This window comes from Podarcis raffonei, chromosome 13, assembly GCF_027172205.1.
Source record: "Podarcis raffonei isolate rPodRaf1 chromosome 13, rPodRaf1.pri, whole genome shotgun sequence".
NCBI lineage: Eukaryota > Metazoa > Chordata > Lepidosauria > Squamata > Lacertidae > Podarcis > Podarcis raffonei.
In genome coordinates, this window is record NC_070614.1 from 54,608,230 (window position 1) to 54,628,466 (window position 20,237).

Sequence of the window (20,237 nt, forward strand, 5' to 3'; positions counted from 1 at the left end):
GAGAAAGGGGGTCCTGATCCCAAGCACATACAGCACCATGGAACAAGGGAGGAAAGCCTCTCTTTCTTTCTTTCTTTCTTTCTTTCTTTCTTTCTTTCTTTCTTTCTTTCTTTCTTTCTTTCTTTTTCTTTCTTTCTTCCCTTCCTTCCTTCCTTCCTTCCTTCCTTTTTTCCTATCTGGGTCCTTTCTTTTCAGGTCAGCAAAATCAGCCTGGTGGACCTGGCCGGGAGCGAGCGGGCGGATTCGTCAGGAGCCAAGGGCACGAGGCTAAAGGTGAGCGCTCCACCTGGCATGCCGAGAAGCCGCCATCTTGGCAACCTACAGCGGTAGTTCCCAAAGTGGGTGGTCCCCCCCCGGGGGGTGGGCGGTGGGATTATCTAGAGGGGATGCTAAGAAGCAAGAGGCGGGTGAACACCAGACTTTGCAAAGCTGGCATCGCCAGGTCAAGTTTGCTGAATTAATGGAGCTAAGTTGTATTAACTGGGTTCTGAATATATGGGCAATTATCTGTTGCTGCTTTGCCTTTTGTAGGGTTGTTATTTTCCTCAGTCGGTCGTGCAAACCACTGTTCTGAATAATGCTTTTTTTATAGGGAGGGGGCACTGGGGGCGGGTATATGGAACCGAGAGGGTAGTGGAGTTCCTAAAAGGTTTGGGAACCTCTGGGCTAGAGTAAGCCTCCCCTGCCAGTGGGGCACATGTGTGCCAGAGGGGAGTGTGTGTGTGTGTGTGTGTGTGTGTGTGAGAGAGAGAGAGAGAGAGAGAGAGACAGACAGACAGACAGACAGAGTTAATTCTAACAAGTTAGCTGTGATTCCTTCATTGCAGCTCTACAATTCTAAGATTCTGTAAATTATTTCCACTCACTTTTTCAGGAAGGCGCCAACATCAACAAATCTCTGACCACGCTGGGCAAAGTTATCTCCGCGCTGGCAGAGATGGTGAGTGACCCTCTTGTGGGGGGGGCGTGTCCTTCTTCTTCGGGGTTCCAGGCTTAACCTGCTTTTAGTTTAACTTCCAAAGGCTTTAATCATCGATGCAATGCTTTCCTAGTGGCAGTTTCATTGCTTGCTTTTTTTTTGGTAAATTGCTCTTTTTTACAAAATCAAACGGTGTGTTAAATTTTACGAAATAAATAAAAGCAATACCTGGAATGCATTTATTTAAAAAACCAGTAGCTTGTAAATAACCATATGTATTATTATCCAGATTCATATGTAAATAACCACATATGAACCTGGATAATAATAACACCTAGTATACTGGGACGCGGGTGGCGCTGGGGGTTAAACCACAGAGCCTAGGACTTGCCGATTCCCGTTGCTCGGTCCCTGCTCCTGCCAACCCAGCAGTTCGAAAGCACGTCAAAGTGCAAGTAGATAAATAGGTACCACTCCGGCGGGAAGGTAAACGGCGTTTCCGTGCGCTGCTCTGGTTCGCCAGAAGCGGCTTAGTCCTGCTGGCCACATGACCCGGAAGCTGTATGCCGGCTCCCTCGGCCAATAAAGCGAGATGAGCGCTGCAACCCCAGAGTCGTCCACGACTGGACCTAATGGTCAGGGGTCCCTTTACCTTTACTACCAGTATACTAGAGATACATCTATATGGAATTGTAGTCATTTGCGTAAAATTGCATAATAGTAGTCATTCGCATATAAAGTGTTACAATACACATTTCCTCTTTTTTATTTATTCCCCTTTTAAAGATTATTAGTAATAAAAATGCAAAATAAAAACAGGGGGCAGGCGGTGTTATTGGACAGGGCGGAGGGCAAAGAGAGGAATTGTCCCCCCCTTTTTCACCTGCCTCCCTCCTTCTTGCCCCCCCCCCCAGCAAAACAACAAGAAAAAGAAGTCTGAGTTCATCCCCTATCGTGACTCGGTGCTCACCTGGTTGCTGAAAGAGAACTTGGGTGAGTTTTTGGGGTTGGGGTGTGGGGCAAAGTGTGGGGAAGAGGCGGGAGGTGTAGGGAGCTAGAAAGCAGCTAGAGATGACTTTGGATGGATTTAACTTCTTAAATAAATAACAGTCTCCCACCTACGACCCTGGATCAGAGGAGAAAAGGGTTCCCTGGTTTTGGCAGCCTCTGTTGCCGGTGATGGTGAATAGTGGTTAGAGGATCGGGACTAGGATCTGAGAGAGACCAGGGTTCAAGTCCTCCCCCCACACGGCGGCCATGAAGCTCACTGGGGGTGACCTTGAGTTGCGAACTCTTAGCCTAGCCTACCTGGCAGGGCTGTTGTGGAGATTAAATGAGGAGGTGGGGAGAATCACGCGCAGGTCAGATTGAGCTCCTTGAAGGGAAAGGTGGCATGTAAATGAGATAGAGAGATAGCTATAAACTGGGGGGGGGGGCGGGACACTGCTCCTGTAGGGTCGGAGATAATAAGTTTCCGTGTTCTCTGCCATTTTTCCTGCGGATTTCTAAAAATGTAGGAGCCTTTGCATATGATCTATTTGCTTTCTTGGCCTTTCACAAAGGGTGGGGGGATATTAGAAGAATGGCAGATGCAAGTAATGGACTACATGGAAATGGCAGAAATGACTGGCAGAATACGAGATCAAGGAGAAGAGCGGGTGGAGGAGGATTGGAAGAAGTTTAAAACCTACTTACAAAAACATTGTAAAATCTTTGAATGCTGAGGACATTGAAATGAAATGAAGGGGTTCTAGTAAATAAGGATCGGGAAAGTATAATACGTGAGGGAAATTACTTAAGGATAAAACTAATAAGAATGAATTTGCTGATCAATTTTTAAAGTGGAATACAAGAAAGGGAGGCGGGTGGAAGTCAGGAAAATAAGGTAATGAATGATAAGAATCTGAAAAGAGGTTCTCTTTTTTCTTTTCTTTTTTTTGTGCTAAATGTTTTAATATTTTTTCCCTTTTTTCTGGCTTGTTATATCTTTCTTCTTTTTCTTTTTTCTTTTCTATTTGTTGTGTTTTAATTGTTGGTATTTGTTGGTGTTTTAATATGTATTGTTTTTCTTTTGTATTGTTTTTTTGTAAAACTTAATAAATATTATTTTAAAAAAACAAAACACAAAGGGTGGGGGGATAAACTAGGAAGTAGAAGCACTTCCAGTCCTCCCTTCTCCCCTCCATTTACCCTCTCTCCCCTCCTTTTTTTATTTCTCAGGGGGCAATTCCTGCACAGCCATGATCGCTGCCCTCAGCCCAGCTGACATCAACTATGAGGAGACATTGAGCACCCTCCGGTGAGCTGAGGAAGCAAATAAATTGGGGCGGGGAGCTCTTGTCCCATTCTGTTCCCACTGTCCGCCTCCTTCCTGGTGCAGCCAGAGAGTTTCCCCTGCATTTTGGGTGGGAGGCAAAGACCACAGCACCCCAGATATTCCCTTGTTGTTTCTTTCTCTTGCACACTCGCCTTCCCATCAAAGAATCATAGATTTTTTTTGGGGGGGGAGAAGAGCTGGACACCACCTTGAGCTCCTTGGAGGTAGGAGATAAATGCAATAATTAAATAAACACCCCGACTTCCCCCCTCCCCATCCAGTTATGCCGACCGCACCAAGCAGATTCGCTGCAACGCCGTCATCAACGAAGACCCCAACGCCCGCCTCATCCGGGAGCTCAAAGAGGAGGTGGCCAGGCTCCGAGATCTCCTCTCTGCCCAGGGGCTCTCGGCCACCACCTTTGCTGGTAAGGGGGCAGGAGAGTGCCCCAGAGGAAGGGAGGGTAGGAGGTGAAGTCTGAATGCTGGAGATTTAGCTCCTGCCATATAGGCAAGGGACGCGGGTGGTGCTGTGAGTTAAACCACAGAGCCTAGGACTTGCCGATCAGAAGGTCGGCGGTTCGAATCCCCGCAACGGGGTGAGCTCCCGTTGCTCGGTCCCTGCTCCTGCCCACCTAACAGTTCAAAAGCACATCAAGTGCAAGTAGATCAATAGGTACCGCTCCGGCGGGAAGGTAAACGGCGTTTCCGTGTGCTGCTCTGGTTCGCCAGAAGCGGCTTAGTCCTGCTGGCCACATGACCCGGAAGCTGTATGCCGGCTCCCTCGGCCAATAAAGTGAGATGAGCGCCACAACCCCAGAGTCGGTAATGGTCAGGGGTCCCTTTACTTATATAGGCAAGAAGCCAAGGCAAGTTCCCTGGTATTCTTCCATCAGGGTAGTCGTTACACGAGGAAAGGGTGTGTGGGGGGATAAGGAAAAAGGAACGAGGCTGATGTTGCAGCCTTGAGAACAGCTTGCAAACTCCCAAGTCCTGCAGATGATTTCGGGTGACACACTTAGGATTCTGGGGTAGAGAAACAAACTACTAGCCACAGTGGCTTTGTTCTACCTCCACATTTGGAGGCAGCCATGCATCCCATTGCCAGATGCTGGAAACCCCAGGAGGGGAGAGCGACTCTTCTGCCCAGATCCCATAATAGGCACCTGGTTGGCCACTGAGAGAACAGGCTGCAGGATTCATTCTTATTCTTATTCTTCTCTTAAGCAATTTCTGCTCCTCCCTCTCTGACAGATTAAAATAATAGAGCGGCAGAGTTGGACGGGCCCCCCAAGGGTCATCCAGCCCAACCCCCTGCAGTGCCGCAATCGCAGCTAAGCCTGCCTTGGTTTCCTTGGCGCGTGGAGGAAGGGGGCGCATTGGCTGGCTCCCTGTGTGCCTGATGGTGGTGTTTTTCCCACTCTGCAGGTGCCAAACCTGATGACCCGGGGGGTGGACTGGGCCTCCCCATCTCGCCCTTTGCCCCCAGTGAGGACTCCTCCCTCCTCCTGGAGCCCCTGCCCCTCAACGGGGAGTCTGAGTCGTACCCCGACATGGAGGAGGAGATGATTTGCACAGAAGAGGCCATGGAGAGGCTCCAGGTGAGATCGGGGGTGGGCGCTTAACTCCAAACCACTCGGAAAGGGGGACTTGCATCTAGCTAGCCTCCCCCAGGGAAAAGCCCCAGGCTTGGGTTAGCTGGGGAGGGGGCAGTGTGTCTTGAAGTGAGGTTACAGGGAACTAGGCAGAGGGCCTTCTCGGTGGTGGCACCTGCCCTGTGGAACGCCCTCGCAGCAGATGTCAAGACAATAAACAACTATTTTACTTTTAAAAGACAACTGAAGGCGGCCCTGTTTAGGGAAGTTTTGAATGTTTGATGCTGTATTGTTTTTAATATTCGGTTGGAAGCCACTCAGAGTGGCTGGAGAAACCCAACCAGATGGGAGGGGTATAAATAAATTATCATCATCATCATCATTATTTGTCTTCCTCCAACCCCTGACACACACACACCCTGTCAAGTGCCTCAACCATTCTCCCACAGCTTGGTTTCCAGACCCTCAATGATCTCGGTCACCCTCCGTCCTCTCACCAAAGGCTTGGGCTGGCTTTCTAGGTGGTCCTGAGTTGAAGGTCCCCATTCCCGCTTGTGTCCCATCAGTCCAGCACATCTTCAAACCTTTTGCCATTTCCCCACATCCTGCCGTTTCGAGCTTCTCCAATTCAGCGTCACTCTTGGCAGAAACTCTCTCTCGCTGCGGCCTGCTGCCTTGTCTTTTCTGCACCGCAGGCACTTGCTTATAACGGGCCGTAGGGAGTAGTTGGGCGGGGAATGGTGGTAAACAGAGCTGCTTTCCTCGCCTGTGCCCTGAGTTGCCTCCCTGTCCTTGTAGGAGACGGAAAAGATCATCGCGGAGCTCAACGAGACCTGGGAGGAAAAGCTGCGGAAAACAGAGGCCATCCGGATGGAGCGGTGAGTGGGATAAGCCCCTCTGGCACGGGGGTCTCCCTTGCAAATCACCCCCCGCTCCCCAAGCAAGAATGCTCGCTTGTATCTGAGCAGCATGTAGTCTCTTTCCCTCAAGGAATGTGGGGGGTGCAAATATACTGGCTGGGGTGGGAAGGCGTTATAGTTCCAAACACCTGGAGGGCGCCAGGTTGGCCAAGGCTGTTGTAGGCAGACAAGGTGGTGTTTAGCTGAGTTTTGTTTTATCATTGATTCGATCTGTAGTGTTTACGCCCCTCCTTCTTTATCCAAGGAGCACAAAGTGGCCTGGACTCGTAATCTGGGGAACCGGGTTCGCGTCTCCACTCCTCCACATGCAGCTGCTGGGTGACCTTGGGCCAGTCACACTTCTCTGAAGTCTCTCAGCCCCACTCACCTCACAGAGTGTTTGTTGTGGGGGAGTTTGGGAAAGGATATTGTTAGCCGCTTTGAGACTCCTTAGGGTAGTGATAAAAAAGATATCAAATCCAAACTCCTCCATCACCTCCTCCTCCTCCTCCTCTTCTTCTTCTTCCCTTCCTTCTCATTTAACCCCCCAAATATCAACCCTGTGAGGAAGGTTAAGCTGAGTGAAGACAGTGACTGGCACCCAAAGTCACCATCCAGTGACCTTCATGGCCAAGTGGGAGGATTTGAACCCTGGTCCTCTCCCAGGTCCTAGCCCGACAATGTCACCACTACATCGCCACTCAGAGAGTAGACACATTGAAATCCATTGGTACAACATAGTCACGTTGCTTATTTTTAATGGGCCTACTCTGAGAAAAAACATGAGTTGAATACTTCCCACAGATATTAGCATGAAATAATTCTTCAAGCCCTTTCTGGCTGTGAAAATGGGGAATGGAAGCACTTTGAGCGCCAGCGGATGAATCATGCAAAGCCAAAAAGTGACATGAGCCAAACTACCGATATAGACTGCCTCTGGACCTGGAGGTTCTGAAAGGCTATAAGAACCTGGTTGCTGGATCAGGCCAATGGCCCATGCACTCCATCATCCTGTTCTCACAGTGGCCAAGCAGACGCCTGTGGGAAGCTTGGAGTAACTCTCCGTTCCTGCGGTTTCCAGGAACTGGTGTTCAGGAGCATCGCTGCCTCCAGAGCCACCATGGCTAATAGCCCTCCTCCTCCTCCATGAATTTGTTCTCTTTTCAAGCCATCCGTGTTGATGGCCATCCCTGCCTCCTGTGGCAGGGAGTTCCAAAGTTCAACTACATGCTTCGTGAAGGAGGACTTCTTTTCACGTGTCCTGAATCTTCCAACCTTCATTGGTTCATTCCTTTGATTCTCGCACAACCAGACACACACACAGGGCAGCTCTGCCCTTTTGAGAACTGCTGAAATGTTTGAACCCGTCCCCACCTGAAACCTGCCTGTCTGTCTCCCTTTTCTCCCTGCAGAGAGGCTCTCCTGGCAGAGATGGGCGTGGCTCTCCGGGAAGATGGGGGCACTGTGGGGGTCTTTTCCCCCAAGAAGGTAAGCATTGGTGTTGCAGTGACAGGCGTCCATAGGCTTCACTGGGCACGGCTGGTGGGGTGAGGCCAGCGACTTGCCAAAGCCGGGGGGTGGGGCGGGCCTCAATCTTGCCCCATTTAAATGGATGGAGCCAGGATGGGGGGAGTCTTTTTCTATTTGCCTGAGCAAACTTTTTCAGCAGGGGGCCGGTCCACTGTCCCTCAGACCTTGTAGGGGGCCAGACTAGATTTTTTGGGGGGGAAATGAACGAATTCCTATGCCCCACAAATAACCCAGAGATGCATTTTAAATAAAAGCACACATTCTACTCATGTAAAAACACACTGATTCCTGGGCTGGATTTAGAAGGCAATTGAGCCAGCCCCCAGGCCTTAGTTTGCCTCCCCATGTAATCTGAGCCCTTTTGAAACCATCTCAGGAGCAAACCCTCCACAAATCCTGAGTGGAGTCCCTCGTACGCCTCCTTCCTCATACACCCCCTTCCAGCAATTCCCGCAGCCAAACTTGTGCCCAGCGTCTTGCTCTGCTTTCCTTTGGACCCCCTCAACGAGGCCGAGAGCGGGGCCTTGTTGTTTGGGCAGCCCTGGACCCCCATATATACTGCCCAGGCTTGTGCCCTGGGGAGGTCACTTGGGTGCTGCTAACACAGCAAAAACAGTGCAGGAGGCAGCAGCTGTGTGTTACCTGTCTCTGCAGCCACAGCAGGCGCTGTGATTCTCCAACAGTTTGACTTCACCCCTGGAGGTGCACTCCATTGTGTCTCGAGACAGACAGGTGCCGTAATTTCAGAGATAGGGACAGCTGCGTGTTCCTGCACTGGATTGGGCGATCCTCAGGACCCCGTCCAATTTTATGCTTCTGTGAAATCAGCCTGTGGGAGGGTTTGCTGACCAGCTTAGTATCTTCTCTGTGTATGTGTGTGTTTGCAAGTAATGGCCACAAGGTGGTCTAGTTTCTCCCAGCTGATGCATTTGTAGCAGGCGGCTCTGGTCTGGGCCATGGTTTTTAAAAGCCACAGGTGTGAAAATGCACCCTTTTGTTCTGGCCACAAGGGGGCAGCACACCACCTTCTTTCTCTCTCCTGGCTTCCTAAGAGCCCGGCTGGATCAGGCCCACGGGGGCCCGTCCAGTCCAGCATCCTGTCCTCACAGTGGCCAACCAGATGCCCCAACGAGGAACCCGCAAGCAGGATCTGAGCGCAAGAGCAACTCTCCCCTCCTGCAGTTTCCAGCAACTGGAATTCAGAAGCATTGCTCCTAGTTCTGAATGACTCCCTGGTCCTGAATGGGACAACTGTGCCCCTGAAGAACCAGGTGCACAGCCTGGGAGTCATTTTGGACTCACAGCTCTCCATGGAGGCGCAGGTCAGTTCTGTGTCCAGGGCAGCTGTCTCCCAGCTCCATCTGGTACGCAGGATGAGACCCTCCCTGCCCGCAGACTGTCTGGCCAGAGTGGCGCATGCTCTGGTTATCTCCCACTTGGACTACTGCAATGCGCTCCACGTGGGGCTACCTTTGAAGGTGACCTGGAAACTGCAATTAATCCAGAATGCGGCAGCTAGACTGGGGACTGGGAGTGGCCGCCAAGACCACAGAACACCAGTCTTGAAAGACTGGCTCCCAGTACGTTTCCAAGCACAATTCAAAGTATTGGTGCTGACCTTTAAAACCCTAAATGGCCTCAAAGGCCCAGTAGACCTGAAGGAGCATCTCCACCCCCATCGTCCAGCCCGGACACTGAGATCCAGCGCCGAGGGTCTTCTGGCGATTCCCTCACTGCGAGAAGTGAGGTTACAGGGAACCAGACAGAGGGCCTTCTCAGTGGTGGCGCCCGCCCTGTGGAACACCCTCCCATCAGATTTCAGGGAAATAAGCATCTATCTTATTTTAAAAAGACATCTGAAGGCAGCCCTATTTAGGGAAGTTTTTAATATTTAATGCTGTATTGTTTTTAACACTCGATTGGGAGCCGCCCAGAGTGGCTGGGGAAACTCAGCCAGATGGACGGGGTATAAGTAATAAATTATTATTATTATTATTATTATTATTATTATTATTATTATTATTGCTGCCTCCGACTATTGGGCATTGAAACACGTTGCAGAGTGCGTGCAGAGTGGCCCACACAGATGGAAACACTGAAGAGACACAAATATATCTTTGCAAGGTTTAATAACAACTTCCCAAACATACATCTTACATAGTGTCTATAATCGTCGCCCGTCGACCAGGGCAGAATAAGGTACATACTGCACATTATATTCACAGTTGCTGACACAGCTAATTATAGTGACTTATCAGCACCTGCCACACAGCTGTAAAAACTAGGTCAGGATATGCACCCTGGCTTTTCAAATGGTACACATCCTGCGAAACAATAATGAACCCTAACATTTAAACAAACTATTCAACACTGTATGGCCATGTGAAGGAGGGCTTCCATTGATCTCTGTATGCCTCTTGTCTTAACGCAGACTCCGCACCTGGTGAACCTGAACGAGGATCCGCTGATGTCTGAGTGCCTCCTCTACCACATTAAGGACGGCATCACCCGGTGAGGCCCTTGGAGCTGTGGCGGGTTTGTGGGACGGAGAGGCAAAAGGGGTCCTTCTGAGCTGATCCTTATTCATATTACTAATTAATCAAAGTTGCATTCGTACAAAGAGCCCAGGGCAGCTCACAGCAACAAAAAAACTCTGTCTCTCTCCCTTTCTCCCTCTCTCTGGGGACCCTTCCTTCTCCCCCTGCAGAGTTGGCCAGCAGAACGTGGACATCAAACTGACAGGACAGTTCATCAGAGAGCAGCATTGCGTCTTCAGCAGCGTCACCAACGAGTCTGGAGAAGGTGAGCCATGTGGCTTAAGGAGCACAGGCACCTTCGAGAACTTGGAGGGTCGCCTCCCTTTGGGATCCTGAGTTCCTTTTCTGTAATAACTCCTCCTCTCCCATCTCTTTTGTGCTTGCGTGGAGCAGGGGGGCCTCGCCGTGGGGCCACATGACAACAGGTACTGGGGTGTCTGTGGGTCCTGGCAGGGGTGCGGGGAGGTGTCAGTGTGTGGGTCCGCTGACCCGAGCTGTGGGCCCCCGTCTCCTGCCTCCCATCCTCTCAGTCTCTCATCCTGTACGTCAGTGAATCCCAAAGCAGGAGGACTTAATGGTGGGAAGCAGCACTAAGGGGCAAGAAAGTGGTGTGGTGGGGCCACTGGAGGTACCAGACTTTGAGAAGCCAGTATCCCTGGGCCATGTTCACCAGTTTGGTGAGTTTAGGAAACCACATAAGAGAAAGAAAGGAAGGAAAAGCTTTCTGACAAGTAAGAGCTGTTTGGCTGTGGAAGGGACCCACTTGGGAAGTTGTGGACTCTCCTTCCTTGGAGGTTTCTGAGCAGAGGTTAAGCAATCTATCTCAGATGCTTTAGCTGAGATTCCTGCATTGCAGGGGAAGGATTAGATGATTCTATGTAGTAGTTTTAAAGAACCATCTTCATTATTATAAATTATGAAATATGTAGGCCAACCTTCAGCCAACGACCACAGGGCAGTTAACAATACGAAATGAGAACACAGAATAATAATGGAATTGTAGAGTTGGCAGGGACCCCCAGGGGTCATCTAGCCCAGCCCCATGCAGTGCAGGAATCCCAGCTGACAGCCCAACATCATCTGCCAGTGTGGTGTAGTGGTTAAGAGCGGTGGACTCGTAATCTGGTGAACCAGGTTTGTGTCTCCACCTGCAGCTGCTGGGTGACCTTGGGCCAGTCACACTTCTCTGAAGTCTCTCAGCCCCACGCACCTCACAGAGTGTTTGTTCTGGGGGAGGAAGGGAAAGGAGATTGTGAGCCGCTTTGAGACTCCTTCGGGTAGTGATAAAGTGGGATATCAAATCCAAATTCCTCTTCTTCTTCATCTGCTGAGAAACCTCCCAGCGGAGGAGACCTGTACCACTGCCTCTTACTGTCAGAAAATTCCTCCCAATTGGCTTTTGAATATGTGTGCTTTCGATTGCCATGCTTTCGAATTTTATCTTCCTTAGTGGGTCGTGCAAACCGCTCTTCTGAGCAATGCTTATTTTATAGAGTAGGGGGCCCCGGGGGTGAGTTTATAGAATCAGGGAGGCCATTGGAATAGGTGCTCCTGTTTTTTCCGATCTCACATCCCAGTGGGGTCTTTTCCCCCCAGCAAAGCAATCCCAGAAGGCCTGGGGACTTGGAGGGCAGGAGTAGAGAGGGTGCTAGCGGGTGCTGCTTGCTTCCTTACCACCACCACCCGGCCCACCCTTTCCGGGAAAGTGTGCCCTGATCTTTGCCTCCCCCGCTCCCTCTTTCAGTGGTCGTCACCCTGGAGCCGCGCGAAGGTGCTGAGACCTACGTCAACGGAAAGCAGGTGCTGGAGCCGCTGGTGCTGAGATCAGGTCAGCTTTTCCCAAGTGGTGCAGTGAGCAATTGGGTCGATTTACCAGTTGCATTATTGGAATTCTGTGCTACTTTCCAATCAAACAAACCCCAAAGCGGCTTGCAAACAATAAATGACAATAATGGAACAAAACAGAACGGTATAAATCACACAATGCAATTAACGAATCATCAGTCAAACCATTGTGAACTATAAAACACTGTTTGCAAACCGGCAGCTAAAAAATAAGCTGAACATACCAATTACAGCATATTAGATGGTTCACAAATCAAAAAGGCATTTATAATGTATAAAACAGTATTTACAAGATGACAACTAAAAAATAAGCTAGACACACACATCTCATTATTGCAATGACTCATAATATTTCACTCTGTTCATTAAAATGCACCTAAACATCCATCGGGACGCGGGTGGCGCTGTGGGTTAAACCACAGAGCCTAGGGCTTGCTGATCAGAAGGTTGGGGGCTCGAATCCCCGCAATGGGGTGAGCTCCTGTTGCTCGGTCCCTGCTCCTGCCCACCTAGCAGTTTGAAAGCACGTCAAAGTGCAAGTAGATAAATAGGTACCGCTCTGGCAGGAAGGTAAATGGTGTTTCCGTGTGCTGCTCTGGTTCGCCAGAAGCGGCTTAGTCATGCTGGCCACATGACCCGGAAGCTGTACGCCGGCTCCCTCGGCCAATAAAGCGAGATGAGCACCGCAACCCCAGAGTCGGCCACGACTGGACCTAATGGTCAGGGGTCCCTTTACCTTTACCTTTAAACATCCATCAAACAGGAGGATCCTGATCTAAACAGAGCAGAACTGTGCCTCCCTTCCTGCGAGACTCCCCTTGGGCCCATCTCTGTGTGTGACGTGTTTGTGCAGGAAAAACATGCCCCAAAGCCAGAGGTGGTGCAGCACTTATTAGAGTGTTGGGCTACAAGGACCCGGGAGAGACCAGGGTTCAAATCTCCTCACTTGGCCATGAAGCTCACCTTGGGGGCTGGCCACTCACTCTCAGTCTAACCTACCTTGCAGAGTTATTGGGGGGGCGGGTTAAATGGGGAGGTGGGGAGAACCACGTTCGCCACCTGGAGAAAAAAGGCAGAACATACATGCCATAATGAGCAATGGCTGCCACACATAGGCATGGGCTAGTTTCTGTGGGTGGCGCCATAAACCCCGTCCGCACACCCTGAAATATGGATGCCTTCAGAGCAATAATTGTTCCTCCGCCCCCAGAAGGTCCAGCTCCGAGGGCCTTCTGGCGGTTCCCTCGCTGCGAGAAGCCAAGTTACAGGGAACAAGGCAGAGGGCCTTCTCGGTGGTGGCGCCCGCCCTGTGGAACGCCCTCCCACCAGATGTCAAAGAGAAAAATAACTACCAAACTTTTAGAAGACATCTAAAGGCAGCCCTGTTTAGGGAAGCTTTTAATGTTTAATAGTTTATTGTATTTTAGTGTTTTGTTAGAAGCCGCGCAGAGTGGCTGGGGAGGCCCAGCCAGATGGGTGGGGTATAAATAATAAATTATAAAGGGGGTGTGCGTGAGACACAGGACAGGGTCTGCTCTGCAGTGGCCCCTAATAATTCTTTCTCCTCCTTGGCTGACATGTCTCCTTCCCTCCTCCCATCTCCTCCTCCCTCTCTAGGGAACCGCATTGTCATGGGCAAGAACCACGTTTTCCGCTTCAACCACCCCGAGCAGGCGCGGCTGGAACGGGAGCGCAACACCCCCGCGGAGAGCCAGGCTGAGCCAGTCGACTGGAACTTTGCCCAGCGGGAGCTGCTGGAGAAGCAAGGAATCGACATCAAGCTGGAGATGGAGAAGAGGTGGGCGAGTCTTGGCTAGTCAGTGATATCGTTTGCCGGAAGCTTGCACACCGCTAGGCACACCGCTGTGGGGAGGGAGTTGCAGCGCTCAGGGGCCACCGCAGAGCAGGCCCTGTCCTGGGTCACATGCACACCCCCTTTGAGCTTCTGGGGGTGGAGGAACAACCAAGAGGGGACCCACTCTGCCGATCTCAGCACCCCAGAAGGTCTGTAGGCAAGGAGGGGGCCTTTTGGGGGAGCTGTTTCTTGTGACTTGTAGAGTGGGACCTCTCCTGTCTCTCTGTCACAATTTAGCGTTTCTGTCCTCTCCTTCCCCCAACACCCTGTTTTTTCAAAAAAGGCTTCAGGACCTGGAGACGCAATATCGTCGTGAGAAGGAGGAGGCGGACTTGCTTCTGGAGCAGCAAAGACTGGTGGGTACATGTCTACATGTCTCTATTGCCCCATACCTCTCCAGTGTAGGGCGGGAGGAGCAGGCAGGGCAGGAGTGACCCACTTTACAGAGCAGCACCCAATAGGCTGCCCTTTTTGTTGGCATTCTGTTGGAGGGGGGGCGGTCCCGGGCGCAGAGAGTTTGCAGGCCAGAAGCAAACAGGCAGTTGGTCAGCCTGTTCCAGCTCTGCCTATAAATCTCAAAGCCAGTCTTGTTTCCGGGGCTGATTGTGGCCCCTATGGACCCACCACCACAAGGTGTGTCTTTTTGCAACTCATTGATTTTTAAAAAGTTAAAAGGTAAAGGACCCCTGACAGTTAAGTCCAGTCGCGAATGACTCTGGGGTTGCGGCGCTCATCTCGCTTTAATGGCCGAGGGAGTCGACATTTGTCCACAGACAGTTTTTCCAGGTCATGTGGCCAGCAGGACTAAGCTGCTTCTGGCGAAACCAGAGCAGCGCATGGAAACGCCGTTTACCTTCCTGCTGGAGCGGTACCTATTTATCTACTTCCACTTTGACATGCTTTCGAACTGCTAGGTTGGCAGGAGCAGGGACCGAGCAACGGGAGCTCACCCCGTCGCGGGGATTCGAACCGCCGACCTTCTGATCGGCAAGCCCTAGACTCTGTGGTTTAACCCACAGCGCCACCCGCGTCCCTTTAAAAAGTTACTAACTTGTTAAATTTTAAAGGGTCACACAGCCCAAAAGGACAAAAGGGCAAAGACTCAGCACAGCCGCAAAAGGCTGTGAAAGTAATATTAACTCGTACAAAATATTCCCTTTACAAATAATAAAGGTTTCTAAAAACAAAAAAACATACTCTTCACCTGTGAGAAGCTTGAGAGCAAAGCTTCTATATAGTATTAAATGAGCTGAACATTTGTATTTATATTAATCGCACTGAGTGACCATGTGCCTCAGTGGGAAATGAAATCAAACACAAGCCTATTCTGTACGTGTGAGCGAGAGAGACTGGAGCTCTGCTCACCGAGGCAAAACCGTTTTGAGAATATAATGGCTGCACTGAGTCTGACTCCGCAGTCGGGGGAAGCAGTGCTGCTGAATCCTACGCATAGGGCTGCCTCGCAAGATGGTTTGGAAAGTTCAGCTGGGGCAGAATTTGGCGGCCAGATATAGCTTGAAACTATATCGCCAATCCTGGTCTGACAGCACCAGCTGCCAATCAGTTTCTGGATCCAATTCAAAGTGCTGGCTTTGACCTATAAAACTACAAACAGCTGAGGACCCCAAAAGAGTGGACCCTCGGGTTAGGTGACCTTCAGGTAACGTAACTTTTAGATTGCGAATGCGGCAAACTCAGAAGTGTATATTTCCGGGTTTCACCATGCATGCATGCACAGAAGCGCTTTGTGCATGCACAGAAGCGCTGTATTGCACCGCACGTGTGCGCAGAAGCAGTGCCTCTAGATGTGGACTTTTTGGGGTACATACGGACCCCTGGAACGAATTAAGTCCATATCCAGAGGGTCCACTGTATAGCCTCTCCCCATAGGAGCCATCCCAAACCCTGCAATCTTCATCCGAGGCCCGTCTTCGTGTGCCTCTTCCACGAAAGGTCCAGAGGGCAGCAACACGAGGAAGGGCCCTTTCTGCGGTGGCTCCCTGCTTCTGGGATGTTCTTCCCACAGAGATTTGCCGTGAGCCTTCATTAGGCACCTGGCAAAAACATTCCTCTTCAACCAAGCCTTTGGCTGTTAATCTATAGCCTTTTAAAGCGATGGGGGTATTCTCCCACCCACTTATCTTTTATTATTCTATTATGTGTTTTATGCCGTGGCCTGTCGATGAAGGCGGTATATAAATGAGAGATGAGAATATCTTTTCAAGAAGGGCAGTTTGCTAAACCCTTGAATACTAAACCATTAAGATTGGAGTACTTCTGGGATTTGCCCAATACAGTCCCCGCTGCCCCCTGCAGAAACTAAGTCATGCTGCCCCTCTCCTTCCGTCTCCCCAGTACGCAGACTCTGACAGCGGGGACGACTCGGACAAGCGCTCCTGCGAGGAGAGCTGGCGCCTGATCTCATCCCTGCGCGAGAAGCTCCCGGCCACCAAGGTGCAGACCATCGTGCGCCGCTGCGGCCTGCCCAGCTCGGGCAAGAAGCGGGAGCCGCTCCGCGTCTACCAGATCCCCCAGCGTCGGCGGGCGGCGAAGGACCCCCGCTGGCTGACCCTGGCCGACCTCAAGATGCAGGCGGTCAAGGAGATCTGCTACGAGGTGGCCCTCAACGACTTCCGCCACTCGCGCCAGGAGATCGAGGCCCTGAGCATCGTCAAGATGAAGGAGCTGTGCCGCCTCTACGGAAAGCGCGACCCCAACGAGCGCGACAGCTGGCGCGCCGTGGCCCGCGACGTCTGGGACACGGTGGGCGTGGGCGAGGCTGACGGCACGGCGGGGGGCGGAGGAGGAGGAGGAGGGGGCTCTTCGGAGGTCCGCACGGGAGGCACCCCCGGCGCGGATGTGGACGACCTCCGGGCCCACATCGACAAGCTGACCGACATTCTGCAGGAGGTGAAGATCCAGAACAACATGAAGGACGAGGAGATCCGGGCGCTGAGGGACCGGGTGGTCAAGATGGAGCGTGTCATCCCCATCTCAGCCCAGGTGAGCTGGGGGGCCTGCAAGGGGGGTGGGGGGCAGTGATGGTAAGAATAGGAATCTGGCCTCAGACTTACGGCAGAATTTATAGCGGCTTCCTAAAAACACCGTGCATCGTTCTGCCCGGACACTGAGGTCCAGCGCTGAGGGCCTTCTCAGTAGTGGCACCCACCCTGTTGAACGCCCCCCCCCCCATCAGATATCAAAGAGAACAACAACTACCAGACTTTTAGAAGACATCTGAAGGCAGCCCTGTTTAGGGAAGCTTTGAATGTTTAATAGGTTATTGTATTTTAGTGTTCTGTTGGAAGCCGCCCAGAGTGGCTGGGGAAACCCAGCCAGATGGGCGGGGTATAAATAATAAATTTTTATTATTATATTATTACTATCATCAGGGGCCGTGTGGCTCAGTGAGGCTATCCATCTGGCTGGGCAGCAGATGCCCAGAAGTTGGCAGCAGGGTGTCGGCACAGAGAGTCTCAGCTGAGGACAGCAATCATGGAATGGTAGAGTTGGAAGGGACATCTAGTCCAGTGTGGGTGGAGACAGTAACAATAATTAGAGAACCCCTTTTGGACTTTTTGTGTGAAAAGGACAGTGAATGAACGGAGAGGCTTTTAGGTCTGGAGACTGGGAAAACATCGCTTAACAGAAAGTAGAACAGTTGGATTCCACCCTAGAGTGAATGTTTTGAATTATTCCTTCTATGTAATGGACAGGCAGAAAACCAGAAATTCTTTTTATTTCTGTTTCCATTTGGATTAGTTTATTTCATTGCATTACAAAAAAGGCTGTCATGAAATCTCCTTCAGACCCTTGCGCTTCTTCTTCTTCTTCTCCCAGGAGGACGAAGACCTCGAGAACGAGTGGGGCTCGCTGCTCTTCTCCGAGGGGCTCGCTCCGTCGGAGGAGGACCCCAAGGAGGACCGGGCGGGTGGCCACGACTCCCCGACCCCCAGGGAGGCCGGGGAGGAGAGGAGAGGCCCATCCCCACCTTCCCCGACCTGTGACCGCGTCTCCCGCCTGATGGAGAAGGACCCGGCCTTCCGCCGCGGGCGCCTCCGCTGGCTGCGCCAGGAGCAGGCGAGGCTCCAGAGCCTGCAGCAACAGCAGCTGGCCAAAGCCCTGCGCCGCACCCAGCCCCACGCCGCCCCGGGCAAGTTCATCCCCCCTCAGGACTGCAAACTGCGGTTCCCCTTCAAGAGCAACCCCCAGCACCGCTACTCCTGGGCGCCCGGCTCCGCCTTCATGGTGGAGGGCGAGCCGGCGAAGGAGGAGAAGGGGGCCGAGTCCTGCCCCCCGCGGCCCCCCAGCCCCCGCCCCGCCCGGAAGAGCAGCCCCGCGCCCCAGCAGAACAGGCGCTCTGCCCCGCCGCGCCGCAACTCCCTGGAAGGCGGGCAGGCGCGCGGGAGGCGGGGCCCCGCGCAGGAGCACTACCAGGCCCGAAAGCACAACTACTATCCCCGCCAGCACCAGCCCTACCCGCAGCACCGGCCCCCCAACGCCCCGGACGGCGGCCCCCCGCCCCGCATGCGCCGGCAGAGGTCAGCCCCCAACCTGCAGCAAGAGCGCGAGAGCGCCGTGTGACCCGGGACGATCTGGCGCTCCCTGGCCAGGCGGAAGCAGGAATGGGGGCGCGCAGGGAGGGGCAGCGGTAGCCTCAGATCCCGGACGGCTGCCCACCTGCCATGGACGGACAGGATTCTGCAGCACAGAGCTTCCTTCTTGTGGGGCGAGGGAAACTTGGGCGATGGAGGGTGGGTGTTTTGAGCGCTGCTGCGGTTTCAGGAAACGCGGAGTCGGATCAGCAGGGTCTTTTCTGGTGGGGAAAGCCAAAGAGGTCGTCGTAGGTGTTTTTTTTTTTTGTAATAGGAACGGGTTTAGGAGGGGGAAAGGATGGGTTGCTGTTTGGTTTTAAGACTGTGCGATAGAGGAGGTTGTGGAGGGTTTGTGCAAGGAGGTCAGGAGAGTTTGGCGCAAGAGGCCTTCCGGCCGTGGAAGGTGGTGGGCTTCCTCTTGAGCAGAGGTTGGGCGTCCGCCTGTCAGGGATTCTTGGGCTGTGATTCCTGCATCGCGGGGGGTTGGTCTAGAGGACCCTTGGGGTTCCCTTACACCTCTACAAGTCTATAAGGAAAGAGTGGGGTGGGTTTGTCCAGAGAAGGCCATGGTAAGAATGTGGGCGTGTGGGGCTGAGGGGCTTCCCCCACACCCCAGCTGCCCCTCTCCCCAAATTCAAAGCATGGGTGTCCTGCCTGCCTATTTTAGACAATTCCAAAGTGGGGCAGAGGCGCAGTTCAGCCCCCCTTGGCTTGCTGGTGGAGGGGCGGTTGCTGCCTTGGGACGCCCCCACGCCCCACTTTGTGTGGCAGGGGGGCTGGAGCACCTTGGTGGCCTTTTAACTGGTGCTGCCCTGCCCTCCCCCTCCAAGGAACAGCCTGTTTGTTGAAGGGGAACTTATGGGGCAGAGGAAACCTCTCTGGGGCTATTGAGGGCTGCTGTCACACGCTTTGTCTTGGAGCAGCACACACTCTGCTTGTGGCCGGAATACTGCCGGGGGGGCGAGTTGAAGTCCACTTTGAAGGCCAAGGTTGTGGCCACTGAGAAGGCCTCCCCCCCCACCAAAAAAAAAAGTTTTTCCTGCCCTCTGTGCAGGGGGCAGGAAGATCTCTTCTTGATTTTCCTCTGTTGTCCGATGCCACTCACGTGCTGTCAATCTATCTTCTGGGTTGGGTTGGGGGCTGGGATGAGGAAGCCCCTCTTCAGCTGCAATTCCCACATTGCCGGGGGTTGGACTAGATGACCCTTGGGGTCTCTTCCAGCTCTGCAATTCTATAAAATGGGGCTACTCCTACGACACCCAGTAGGGCAAGATGTCTAATTATTGTTCAGTGGGGCTTTTTTCCCCCTGGGGAGATGGACGGAAGAGAGGCAAGCCTCCTATCTCTGCGGCTGCAATATCCTATTTTTAACACACACACCCCCTCCAAAAAAACCACTGAAGCTGATGGATGGGGCTCAGCTCCGCCTGTTGGCTGCTACTGTCCCCAGACCCCCTTGCTTTCTCACTGCGGCCAAAGGCCTGCCCCCGACCAGCAATCCTGTGGAACCCCAAGAGGGGGGAGCCTCATGGCGCACTCTCTTCCCCCACCCCCACAAGCTTTGCACGAGCACAGCGCGGGTTGGGCTAGATGACCTTTGGGGGTCCCTTCCAACTCTACAATTCTAGGGTTCTAAGTGGGTCTGTCCAGCCCTTCCAAAACTGCTTTTTGTGGTGTGTCCCCCGAGGGCTTTCTTGTGGGTCCCCCCCTTTTGTGAGAGGGATTTGTGGGAAGTATGTATGGGGCAGGGGGTGCCTGTCTGTGTGTGTCCACGTGCGTGCGTGTGGGGGGCTGAGTGGCTGCTGCCCCTGGAAACGTGGCTGAAGACCCTCTACTGTTATCCTGTTCCAATAAAGGTGGGGACAACCTGCCGCATCTCTCAACGGACTCTCCTCCCTTCCTTGCAAACGGTGGCGGTTTGAGGGGTGATGTGGGTGTGGGGTGCTGGGCTGGCATGGGGGGGTCTTTATCACCTCCTTTGAGATGGGGGTGGCAGCTGCACATGTGAAAAGGATCGACCACAAGCCAAGCACGAGTCCACAGGGTGATGCAGCAGCAAAAAAGGCTAATACTATTCTCAGCTGCATCCTCAGAAGTCAAGTGTCCAGATCAAGGGAAGGAATAATCCCGCTCTATCCTGCCTTGG

At 52.5% G+C, this 20,237-nt stretch overlaps 1 protein-coding gene across 3 annotated transcripts in view; it reads left to right on the top strand.

The window, feature by feature from the left end:
- KIF1C (kinesin family member 1C) overlaps positions 1–19,974 on the top strand; it is a 52,477-nt gene extending 32,503 nt beyond the window's left edge. For all 3 annotated transcript variants that reach the window (XM_053361534.1, XM_053361535.1, XM_053361536.1), the window contains 15 exons: positions 196–273; positions 875–940; positions 1,834–1,912; positions 3,140–3,218; positions 3,518–3,663; positions 4,664–4,836; positions 5,629–5,708; positions 7,142–7,217; positions 9,691–9,770; positions 9,967–10,061; positions 11,541–11,624; positions 13,259–13,439; positions 13,780–13,852; positions 15,852–16,499; positions 17,337–19,974. In XM_053361534.1, coding sequence (XP_053217509.1) covers positions 196–273; positions 875–940; positions 1,834–1,912; positions 3,140–3,218; positions 3,518–3,663; positions 4,664–4,836; positions 5,629–5,708; positions 7,142–7,217; positions 9,691–9,770; positions 9,967–10,061; positions 11,541–11,624; positions 13,259–13,439; positions 13,780–13,852; positions 15,852–16,499; positions 17,337–18,080 — 2,682 coding nt within the window. In that variant the 3' untranslated portion in view covers positions 18,081–19,974. The remainder of the gene's footprint in view (positions 1–195; positions 274–874; positions 941–1,833; positions 1,913–3,139; positions 3,219–3,517; positions 3,664–4,663; positions 4,837–5,628; positions 5,709–7,141; positions 7,218–9,690; positions 9,771–9,966; positions 10,062–11,540; positions 11,625–13,258; positions 13,440–13,779; positions 13,853–15,851; positions 16,500–17,336) is intronic.
- The last annotated feature ends 263 nt before the right edge of the window (positions 19,975–20,237 follow it).